Below are 12,352 nucleotides of genomic sequence, written 5' to 3'. Positions count from 1 at the left end.
AGAAGGTAGTGAGCTCAAACTCTGTGCCAGGTGATGTTGTCGTCCCTGGCGACCAAACAAAAGGTGGGCTCACATCTCGCCTGGCTGAGCTACAGTTCCCTCCGCCGAGGGTCTGAATGTGTGTGCGTGTGTGTGTGTGTTTGTATGTGTGTGTCGACCGAACACCGCCACGCATTGTTCACCTCCTCCTTCCTCTGACTGTCCCCCTGTCCATCCTCACCCCCTCCCCCTCCTCCCCGACTAACCCCACTAACATCCTCACCGCATCCTTCATGCATTCACGCTTTGGGCCGAATCCATTAATATCAGCTGGAAAAAGAAGCAGAAAAACAACAAGAAGGAGCCAAGAAAGAGAGGAAATGTGAGAGGAAGAAGCAGCGATCCAGGACACACTGATAGTTGTTGGCATGAAGCGATAAATCACATTTACATTCCCCCGTTTCATTTTACAGTTCCATTTTCAAATGCTGTCCTTGAATCATTTACAGACTCACTGTGGTCCATAAACTCTGTGGAAGCTCTTAAAGGGACAGTCCGACATTTTCTGAAGTCCTCCTCTTCTCTTTCTCTCAGACAGTGAGACATTCAGATGTCAGTCTCTTGTCTGTGTGTTCAGTAACAAGCTGGAGTCTGGATGGAGTTAGCTTAGCTTAGCTTAGCTTAGCATAGAGACTGGAAGCAGCTAGACTGAGCTTAACCAAACTGGAAATACACCTACCACCTATTTATTACTTTTAGTCCAAGTTGGAAAGTACAAAGAATATAATTTGATTTTTAAATTCAAGGTCAGTTTAAAAACTCTCAGCTAAAAGTCTGTTTAGTAGCTGTTTGGTGGCTTTCAGTCATATCACATGATCTTCATCAGCCCAGTTGTTTTAAAGAAATTAAATTTGAACTTGATCTTTATTTCTGTGACAACTGGGCAAACTCTTTTTGCTGAGAAAGATTATGGGATGTAATTAAAAGCTTCAGCTACCGAAAGGATCATTTAACTGAATCAAATGGTAAACAGTTTGCATGTACACAGCACATTTCTAGTCTTAGCAACCACTCAGAGCGCTTTACAACACAAACACCATTCACTCATTCACACACACTCCTGCTGAAGGAATCAGACTCTGTAAAATCAGACTCTGAGTTGATCTCACTTTAAAGAATCCAGGACACTGATAACCTTGAAAAAGGTCAGTAAACGTATTTTAAGACTAATAGTCAAATTAACTTACTCTCTGTTTCCTAGATTTTTTTAAAAGTGAGATGAACTTGTCAGATTTTACAGCACTGAAAGGGTCAGGGATCAAACTGCCGACCTTCAATCAGGAGAGGAAGCATCTTCCTCCTGAGCCATGACGCCCCAAAAAGGAAAAGAAAGAAAAATCAAAATATGTAAAAACGTTAAGTGGAGCGTCTGGAATTTATAAACGTATCATATGATGTTCATCAGCAGGAGAAGTAGGTGTGAATATTTACCTCCTCAAAAAGAATATTGTTTTCATGACAGCTGATTTGCTGATGTAAATAATCAAAACCTCTCTTTGTTTATTAACCAACCTACCTGAGCGTTTAATTTAATAAATAAAATATGACAAATCTGAAGTATTTAAGAGAGTTTATTTTGGCCACTTTGCCTTTTCTGTAAACGTTTTAATTATTTAAATTTTCCCTATTTCACTTTTAAGTTAAATATTCAGTTACATCAGTGAACAAAGCAATCTTTTTTTTTTTAATTTTGTCTCAGCCCTGTGTCAAATGTCCTCTTTAGTTTTTATCATATTTAATCACCTCATCCTGCTCTTTTTTTCTTTTTTTTTCAAGTCAGGTTCAAGTTGATGAAAAGTCTGGGCACGTTAATCTCATCTTAGTTTTTTAGTTAAATTAATTTCATTCTAGTTTCTGATATGTCTATTATTTAGTCAAACTTATTCCATGTAAGATTTTCTCTTATCATTATCTGATGAAAAACACAGGTTAGACATTGACATCCATCGGCATATAAGACACTTGCGACGCTGACTGACATGCAGTGCACACCCACAAACACACACACACACACACACACACACACACTTTAGTGAATTACCAACATGTGCATTTACCAACACACACACTCTGTCGCTTCTGTCTCTCACACACACTCACATGCTGTATTTGTCGAACAGTCTATAATATTTCATCTTCTCTTTTTAAATCAACAGCGAAAGAGATTTCAGTAGTTTTTTAAAAGTAAACATGAAGGCATGCACTTTATTTTGTCAGTCAGCTCCTCATCGTCTCATCTTAGCTCTGGAAAAAAGGTCACTGACAAACATAAGTTATTTTTGTTAACAAAATTAACAGCACTAAAAAATGCTGAAAAAATGTTAAAGATGTTTATCATGTAACTCCACCTAAAACCAAAGATTGTTGCTTTTACACTTCTTTTTTGGGAGATAAATGTTTATCACTGAGTTTCAGAGGTGCTGGTATATTTCTGAACAGTGGACGAGGCCGTGCTAGCTGTTTGCCCTGCTTTCAGTAATTATGCTAAGCTAAGCTAACCCCATCCTGAATCCAGCTCTGCACAGAACACAAAGACAAGATGCTGACATGTGAACGTCTCGCTGTCTGAGAGAAAGAGAGGATGAGGATTTCAGAAAATGTAGGACTGTCCCTTTAATCAGAATCAGAATCAGTTGTAGAACAAAAATAAACTGTTTTATAGACACAAAAGACTCAAGTGGTGGGTTTATTAGGAAACTAACATTGTAATCTCACACACACACACACACACACACACACACACACACACACCTGTACAGTCTGTGTGGATGACGCTGCTGCCGCTCTCAGGTTGGATCAGGTTGGGTTTTCCTTTTCACCAAATCAAAGTCCTTCAAGTTATGGATCAACTTTGCCAGATGTGCAGCTGTTTGTGTTCGGAGCATGTTTGTTCCTCCAGACCTCTCGGCCCGATCTGAGGCAGGGACCCATCCCTCTCCTCCTCATCCTCCTCTTCATCCTCCTCCTCCTCCTGCATGATCCATCCCCATCAGATCACTCACCTCCTCTGTCCGTCTGCCTGCTCGTTACCGTCACCTCCTCCTGGTGGACCCCCCCTCCCTCCTCCTTCCTCACCTCCTCCTCCTCTCTCTTCCTCTGCTCCCATAGGCCCTTATTCATTCTCTCCTGTCCATATGGTTTCTGCAGTCAAACAGAAGAGCGCCTTCGCCCCTGTCGTGCGGCCACAGACCTCCCCGCCCCCCACCTGCACCACCACCAATGGCAGCAACCTCCAGGGTGAGCATCCCACCCCCCCTCCCGCCTGTCAGCACCCCCCGTCCTCTGCTGTCCACCTGTCCATGTCCCACCTGGACACACAGACAGACAGACGTCACTGTAATGATAACAACTCTGTATTTGTTACATGTGAAGACCTGGTTTTAAACACTCAGAGGTCAAAGTTGATCCATAACTTCTGGCACACGATATAAAAACTGCTCTTTATTCATCTTATGGAGTAACGTTGGTTCATCACTGATGACGACAAACATCCAATAATTCAACCTGTTTCAAACACAAAGCAAAATGTTTCAGGAGTTTTCTCAAGTCAGGTGATTTTTCATGATAAAGTGGAGCAATCTGCCAAAAACAGGTATAAGATATTCTCACTTCTTTTAATAAATAAATAAATAAATAATACTGTGGGGAAAAGACATTAAAAACTGATGGAAAGTTGTATCAATTGGCCTGTAAGCCATCAAGTAAAGCACAGACACACATGTATGATATTTTATTGTTGTAAATTTACAGGAGGCTGGTTTCTTTGTAACTTCTGGCACTTTTTGTGAAGTTTAAGAGCTTTTAATTCAAGTTCAACACTCCTGAAGTATCCATATCATCATGTTAATTCAGCCTGTTGTTGAACCTTGCACGTCTTATTTGTCTTGACAATTAAACAGACAAAAAAAAATTATTTCGAAATGTTTCTAAAGCTGCTTTCACACCGCCACGCGGCAACTGCCCTGACAACGCCCAACCTGCAAGGGTGTTTCCCAGAAAAGCAAAGTGTTTTCAAAAGTGGCTGCTGGTTCACGGCTGCGATCACAGGCAGGTGCTTCAGTGAACACAGGCAGAAGTGCAAGCTAGCTTGTAGCTGCATTCTGTAGCAAGACAACGGAAATCACTGAAATTACCAATGGTTTCTACATATTTGGACAATTTACCATTCATCTGAAGTTTGTTATCGCAGGCCCAGTTTATCTCCAGGTTGTCGTTATAAGTTGCTGACGCCGTAACTCTGGGTATCCCGACACCAACATAATCAGCTCCTCCGTCTTGATTTGTTTTTGCTTCAATAATGACCCACTATTTGATCGGCCAAAGTCAGGTGTCAACTGCCAGAAATTCCAGACAGAACAAAATCTGTGCACGTTTACGTGGGCAGCAACATGTGTTACTTGTTGGGAACCACTTCCTCTCATCGAAATGACTTGAGTCAGTGAGTTAACACGCAGTGGTGTGTAAGCAGCTCAATAAAAGTTTTCACAAAGTCACATTTTTCATGATTCTACAGCAGCAGTTTGTCTATTTCCAGTTTCTGAAAGTGACACTTAAATGATTTTCAACCAGGTCTGTGTCACTGCGGTGTGGTGAGTGTGTGCAGATGAATGGAGTCTGGCCTCCACCCTGTGCCGCCAGCTCCTGGAGCTGAAAACACGTCATCCGTGACATGAAATAACAGGTTTTATGTCATTCTGTGGATTTTTGCTTAAGGCGTGGGCGTGAGTTCCAGCGCTGGTGGCACAGAAGAAAGCCAAGCTCCCCACAACACGGTGACACAGACGTGGTTTAAAATCAGATTATCCCTTTTACCTCGAGGCTGGGACCCCACATCAATCAGGAGATAGATTTTAATATTTACATTTTGATGTTTGATGATAAAAAAGGCAAAATTTGTCAATTACTTTATGTAGTTTTGAAAATGATGAAATTGAAATGACGGTCACATTTCCAAGACATCAGTCAGGTTCTGAGGATTTCAGGGACTACAAAGGCTCACAAGAAAAATACAGTTAAGAGACACTTAATTTTGGTTTCAGAAAGATTTTGGAACAAGTCTTTAATTGGAAATTGGCATTTTTTTCCCACTAATTTTAGGATCATAAAGTTTTTATGGCTCAATAATGTAACCTGATGGTGTAAGAAATAAAAGACTGGAATGAGAGGAGAAAACACTCATGCTAAATCAAAAATATAGAAATACGTACTTTAACCTGCAAACACACTGATACTGTATTGTGTGTATTTTAGTTTTGTACTCAATAATTAATAGAATTAAACTTGTTGCAGTGAAGTTTCCCTCATCATTTAACTTTAGAAGGTTAGCCTATTCATTCACATTTCTGTCGCATATCAGCAGAGACGAGTTCGTCCTGTTTGTTGTGTTTTGAGTTTATTTTTCGTTTCAGTCAAACTGAATCTGTTTTCTGATCGTCTCTCAGCTATGGCAGGCCTCATCGTCCCGCCCATGTGAGGAGGATTCTCAGCCAGATACCGTCAGACCCCTCCCCCGACCCCCTGAGCGCTGATGGCCCCGCCCACCTGAAACGCCACAACAAGAACAGCAGCGAAAAATCCTTCCCGTCATCCCCCCAGACCGACCCAGAATCCATCACTGCAGCAGAAGAAAAAGTCTGACTCTTCATCGATTCATTCAGCACCATCGTGTTCGATGTGGAACTTTAAATCAACGAGCAGCCGCTCCCTCAGAGGAGGTCAGAGGTCAGAGATGTGAACTGTGGGAGGGAGGGCAGGTGTCTGCAGTTACTACATGTTGTGTGAGTATTTGTTGTGCTGAGTTAGTTTGACTTCAGAAGTCTGTGGAGACTCAACAGGTCTCAGATCAGTTTGAACCACTGTGAGACAGGAAGGAGGCGTGTCCATCGGCAGCTTCTGATCACCGCCACGACATCACCAAGAAAGGTTTAGATCTCATTGGATAATAAGCCAATCAGGTTTGATTTAAAGGGCCAGTGCTCTTTAACATTTTAGCCACTACGTACAAATCACAGGTGAACATTTATTTTTTCATTCCAGGTCTCCGTTGACTTTCATTTATTTCCATATAATAGGAATTATTAAGAAGACTCTAAAAACTTGCATATCTTTTGTAATCTATCACAGTCAAGTTGTCCGGTGGCGGACTTGTTCAAGCCTCCATCTTTCATTCCTTCAGCCACCCTCCTGAAGAGGTCGCAGTTGAGATAGTTGCACGTATTCAAAGATCTCTTGATATCCAAGTCTTTTATAAAGTTTAAAAGTAGGTGTGTTTCTCCTTCCAACCAGAAATGTGGGCATCACTTTTGAGCATGCCTCTCTGACCCACAGCCCTGCAAACTGGCAATGTATGTAATTCATTCATTGTGCAAAATTAGAAAAAACATGTTGGCCGATGCTGATAGTTTTAAGAGTCAACTTTAAAATTAACACGGTCAGTCTATCATACGGAAATGAGTCGACACTACGGAGGACCTGAATGGCCAAAAAATAAAACGATTTAAAAAAAAAAAAATACAATCAAATGTGCAGACAACATTAAAATAAAAAGCAAAATGATATATACAGCAGTTGAAACTTACCACCTCACTGGTATGGTGCCTGAAATATTACAATTAATCATAATTTTTCTCTGCATGTTTTAGTTCATTTATTTCAAACTCTCCATCAGTCTTTGGATTGATATTCCCCCCCAACAGGCTCCCGTAGCTTTGAGTTTATTTCTATGAAAATGAACCTGCAGAAGGAAAATTGTTTCATCAACATTAAGTCAACTTTTACATTCCTTATTGTTGCATGACAAAAGTTCAGGCTTCAACTCATTCTGCACTTTTTAAACATCATAAGGCAACAATGACTGACGTGATGGAAAATATTCGTCTCTGCAGATTAAAGTTCAGAACAAATGAAGATAAATTATCTTTATGGTTGTTCACGGATGATGTCAGCATGTGGTCGCGTAGTCAGTGAGCTTAAATGTGAAAAACAGCGGTGCGACCCTTTAAAGTTACAGTCAAATGTGTAACATGTGACTCTGGAGAAAGATCGTTGATTGTTGAGTCAGAGGACGTTGATTATGGACAAGTTGAGTTTGTAGTTGAACCAAACCACCGACCCAAAGCATCGATATTTGACAAGCAGGGAATGAGTCTCAGCAATCAACTGTCTTTCTCCAGAGTTACATAGCAGCACTTTTAAGGTTTTAAATGATTGAGCGCCCAAAATAACCATATTTTGGTTATAATATGTTTTATAAATTCCATGTTAAGATCTCTAAAACCTGTGATTGGTTGTGGCTAGATCAGAAGCCATCGGTGGACTCTGAACCTGAGTTGGACCGAGTCCAGAAACCAGGAAAAATCAAACTCTTCAAACCTTTTTTTTTTCTAATCTGGAAAAGCCGTCAGACGGTTTCCGGATTTTCAATCAGAAAAACTAAAACTCCCCAAAGGACCAGACTCCTTAAAGACGTCTGATAAAGATCACGTCTTCTGGCATTTTCCTTTCTGTACCATAGCTTTTAACGATATTTGTGTCTCATAATTTGAAAAGGAGGAAAATGCAGTAATTTTCTAAGCTAAAGAAAGAATTAACAAACATCCTGCAGAGAAGAACAAATGTTACACTAACGTTTGTCTGAATAAAGTCGAGGCAGCCCAATGTTTTGTTTTTGTTTTGTTTTGTTTTATTTTTTAATAATTTTCCGTTTTTTTTGTTTCGGTCGTTTGTCAATTTTAAAAATCCAGTACAATAGTTTCTGTTTCGCGGGTGTGTCGAGTGGTAGATTTTAACCAGAAAAAGCTTGCAGCAGTTTTAATCACATTTAGGTACCAGATTTTCTTGTTATTCTTCTGATTGTGCTTATTTTATATGTATTTATAAAAGTATGTTTTGGGGAGTTCCTTTTGTGATTTAGGCCTGAATGATAGTCTCAAATATATATGTAAACACATTTGATGTCTTAATACCTTTTAGATATTGTAAAAAGAGTGAACAAGTGAGAGGAATTAACCCTTTTGTAAAAACAAAAAAAACGTCACGACATGGTCACCCTGTTTTTGAAAGCAGGACGTAAAAAAAACGCTTTCATCACTTTTGTATAAAAATGCTTTTCCGATACGATATTTAACTTTTTGTAAACAGCATCATTTGTGTTTCCCCTGGTTCTTCTCGTCCTTTGTGTATTATTGTGAAATGTATAATCATGGTTATTTCTTAATGCACTATTTTTGTTGGGGCACTTAATAAGAGCAATGCATCTTAGCAAAAAAGAAAAAAAAAAAAGCTAAAAGTTACAAAAAAAAGATGAAAGCTAGAACGATATGCACCGATATGTTTTTTCTGCCGTTCTGAGACGGCAAAAATCCTTGTCATGTGAAATTTTTATATTTCAGAAGCTTATAACGTCATAATATTCCTCCACTCTTACTTTTGGACCGAGCGTATCTCTTGGTTTCGGTGTTTAGAAGACAATATTTTATCCATCTTAATATTAGACCCGATCCTCGTCTTTGTGTTTTTTGGTGAGAATGATTGTACGATTTAAAAACAGGCAGCAGATTTTAAAACCACTCCGAAAATGAGTTTTTGGGTCACTGATCTCAAGGAAACTTCCATCGATGTTGGTGTTGTTGTTGATGGTGCTGTTCTCGTCGTCGCACACAATCTGGATCATTTACTTATGCAACTGTGTTCCTGTTCTGTAATGCAAGCTCGTCTTCCACGCCGCCGTGGAAACGTTCGGAAAAATTAAAAGAACTGAAAGTCGTGTTTGATGCCTTACGATTGACAACACAAAGTCTTCTCTTTGTTTGACAAAGTTTTCATTCTGCAGGATTTATCGTAGATCGTTTTCGTTTGGTTTTTAATTTGTTTGACGAGTCTCCAGTTAAACTGTGAGGACTTTTGTTTTGCACCAAACGTTTGTCCCTCAGGTTCCCCAAAAAACATGAAGTTTGCATCATCAGCACTGACCTGAAACTGAAAAAGCTACGTTAGCAGTTAGCCTTCCAAACAGCCTTTCAAGCTAAAGCAGGATTTATACATGTACGTCAGCTCTATGCAGAGCCTACGCCATAGCCTACACATGTGGCCTACACCGTTGTGAGCATTATACTTGTGTGGTGGTGTGTCTGTGTCACTCTGCAGTTACACCTCCAAAACACTAGTTGGCGGTGGTGTTTCTGTGAAGTACTGTAAAATTTAGTTGATTCAAAACACACATTAAACATGGCAACAATTTCAAACACAAGTACACAAATTGGCCTCATTATAAGAAGCAGCATTCACAGACAAACACATACAACATGCTAACGTTATTAGCACAAGCCTATGGCATTTTACATTGTATAAATTAGCCTAGCAGCTAGCGGACTTTTCCTCTACTCATATGAAGCCAGGATAAATCACACACAAGACTTAAAATGATATTTTGTGGAGGTTTTATTGTCTTCACAATTTATTGTTTCTTATCTGACAGGAGGTCTGCTTTGCCACAACGTGTAGTTACATCTCTGGGAAGGTGCATGTCAGGCTCCGGCGTAGGCTCTGCATCAATGTCAATTCGACGCAGAAGTGTAAATCCTGCTTAAAACTCCTTGATTCTGATGTTGTGTCATATAGCATCCACAAATCACACAGGAAGGTACCACAACACAATCTGGGACGTCACTATAGAAGCGCACCTTGTTCAGGAAAGAGAAAAAGTTATCTGGAGTTATCTTGTAATTATACCGTCAGCAGCATGTAATTATAATTTAACATCTCTGAATCGTAATAAATTACAATAAAACCATTTCATATGACAAGATTTGTGTGTAAAAGTACATGAAAACCCATTATGACATCATCTATGGAAAAAAAATATCAGCATTTCAAATTTATGAGGGAATAATCCCACATTTACAAGATCAGTATCTCTATCTCAGAATTACGAGATCTGTGTCCCACCTCTAAGAGAAAACCATCGTACATATCTGACGCTTATATCACAATTCTGACAGTTACATGTTTTGTACAATAAGTTGACGTCAAAACTCTCCGACAGTATGCATGTCTCAGGATCACAATCAGGAGGAGACTCTCTTAGCGTAATTATGAAATCAGAATCTTACAGTTACAAAACCCATATCATGAATTCTAGAGAAAATGTTCTGATATTTACAAGATCCATATTTCATCATTATGAGAAAACAGTCTCATAATTTTGAGACATGGATCTTAAATTCAGAATATACAGATCTCATGAGGAAAGTTATAAAACAACATCTCAGTTTTCAGCGTTGACTTTAACGACTGTCATAGAAACAGTTTTTCCAAACTTTGTGCTGAAAGAAACAAGACCCATCTCACATCCCTTTAACTCCTGAAAAATAAAACCACATGAATCTCTAAACTCTCTGAGTGGAGGGCAGGAATCTGGAGTTTGGACGGATTAAACTTTTGACTTTATGCAAATCCAGCAGGACTGACAGAAACCTTCAGTCACTGCACAACATCAGCCAGACGCCATCGTGTTGGCCTGTGGTTGAACATCTGTCCAGTGTCTTTAGGAAAAGCCATTTTTTCAATTACACTAATGAAACGCAGCCGGCGAACAGTCACACCTCGCACTGAACGTTTCACTTCAACATGAGCGTCCGTCTCCACGTTTCAAACAGCTTGCTATAATACTGTTTTGTTTTTGGTTTTTTTTGGTCACAGTTGTAGAAAGTTTGCTTCTCACCATCCTGGTTTTCAGCCGAGGTTTTAAAACTGCAAAGTATACTTTTTTCGATGTTTTACTTCAATGTGAAAGAGGGCAGAGGTACTGCATCTTTGTGAAATATGAAATATATCATCAAAGTATATCAAAGCACAATGTTTAATTAATGTCTTTAGAATACAAACGGGGGGGCGACACCCCCGGCTTTTTTCTTTTCTTGTCTCTGGCCATGCTGTAAATAGATGCATGTTTTTTTTTTGGTTTATTTTCCTGTGATCCAGTGCTTTTTGTACAGAAACAGTCTAATAAAGATTACATTTGGCTTGAACTCTCAGCTGTCCAGTGTTTTCATGATTCTGAAGAAAATGTAAAGGTCAGCAAATAAAAATGGTAACTGATTGTGTGTTTCATGTTTGATTGGAGTTGTGTTCTGTTTTCCAGGCCTGGAAATGGTCTGGAATGTTTTGGGAAAGTTTTGGATATACATTGTTTGGCTAAAATATGTTTAATTTTATGCAGTGTTAAGTTAAAATTCTAGTGCTGCGCCGTATGACCCTTGAAACGTCATTAGTAAAGTATCACATGATACACATGAGCATATGCCAGTGGCGTAGGAGAGTTACGATGGGCCCCAGTGTACGCCATGGTGCACATATCGTCTCATCACACGATCAGAGACTTGACATTGGATAACATCAACATACATATTTCCCAGGAATCATCATGTCACATCTGTACATGACAAAAAATACCAAAGAAAATAAGACATTAATAAATTATTAATGTAGTTTAACAATTTTAATAGTTAAATTTATAGTTATAGAATAAGCATTTAATTTTGTTATAGATGACTATTTTACAAAAAAAGAAAGAAAAAGAAACATGACAGATGGGTTTGCCTTTTTCAGTGGCATATACAGCAAATGGCACTTTTTTTAATTTAATGAGAGTTCTTTGACAGAAAGTGGCCATCTTAAGAAGATTTTAAGAAGGTGACTTTCTGTTATGTGTCAGAAGCTAAGGGGAAGTGGGAAGACAGAAGGAGAGACACAGAGATGTCTTTTCCATGTTGAATAATTCCTAAAATGTTTTAAATAATATCAAAAAGTTATTGGGCCTCATGGAAGAAACACGTACAATCAGATTTGTCCTTAAATGGTAGATACAAGATATTTAAGAGAATCAATTTCTCTTTCATATTAGAAATTTCTATGAGGAGCAAATTAAGTCAAAGTAATTGACTTCATTAGAAATTGGAATGAATTTGATGCTGAAATGAACTAAAATAAAATATATAACCAAAGAAAGGGGCTTTAGAAAGTTTAACACAAACAGAGAATCAGTGGAGGAATATGAAAGGAGTTTGTGTTATTGGGCTGAAACAAGACTGTTTTCAAGAGTAAAAGTTGGAGGCGAAAAATACAGAAAGTCTCCAAATTAGTCGAGTGAAGAACCCGTAAACTGCCTGAAGGATGCTGGAAGTTTAAAAAAACTCAAGATAAAAGGTAAAACAATCCTCATCTAATACTACAAAAAAGTTTCGAGACTTTTCCAACATCAGCAGAAATATTCTCAGAAAGAACTCCATACGTTACAATTAATATTGAAATTGTT

The 12,352-nt window shown here is 38.8% G+C and overlaps 1 protein-coding gene across 3 annotated transcripts in view; it reads left to right on the top strand.

Annotated features, from left to right (window-relative positions):
- The window catches only part of LOC126389245 (transcription factor COE3-like), a 203,947-nt gene extending 192,881 nt beyond the window's left edge, over nucleotides 1-11,066 (top strand). For 2 of the 3 annotated variants that reach the window (XM_050042824.1, XM_050042821.1), the window contains exons 15-16: nucleotides 3,187-3,276; nucleotides 5,481-11,066. In XM_050042824.1, the coding sequence (XP_049898781.1) occupies nucleotides 3,187-3,276; nucleotides 5,481-5,512 (122 nt within the window). In that variant the 3' untranslated portion in view covers nucleotides 5,513-11,066. The remainder of the gene's footprint in view (nucleotides 1-3,186; nucleotides 3,277-5,480) is intronic. The other variant, XM_050042822.1, reaches the window with a different exon arrangement.
- Nucleotides 11,067-12,352: the final 1,286 nt, after the last annotated feature.

This window comes from Epinephelus moara, chromosome 4 (assembly GCF_006386435.1).
Source record: "Epinephelus moara isolate mb chromosome 4, YSFRI_EMoa_1.0, whole genome shotgun sequence".
Lineage (NCBI taxonomy): Eukaryota > Metazoa > Chordata > Actinopteri > Perciformes > Serranidae > Epinephelus > Epinephelus moara.
Note: the sequence above shows the minus strand (reverse complement) of the source record. Positions and strands in the feature narration are given on the sequence as shown.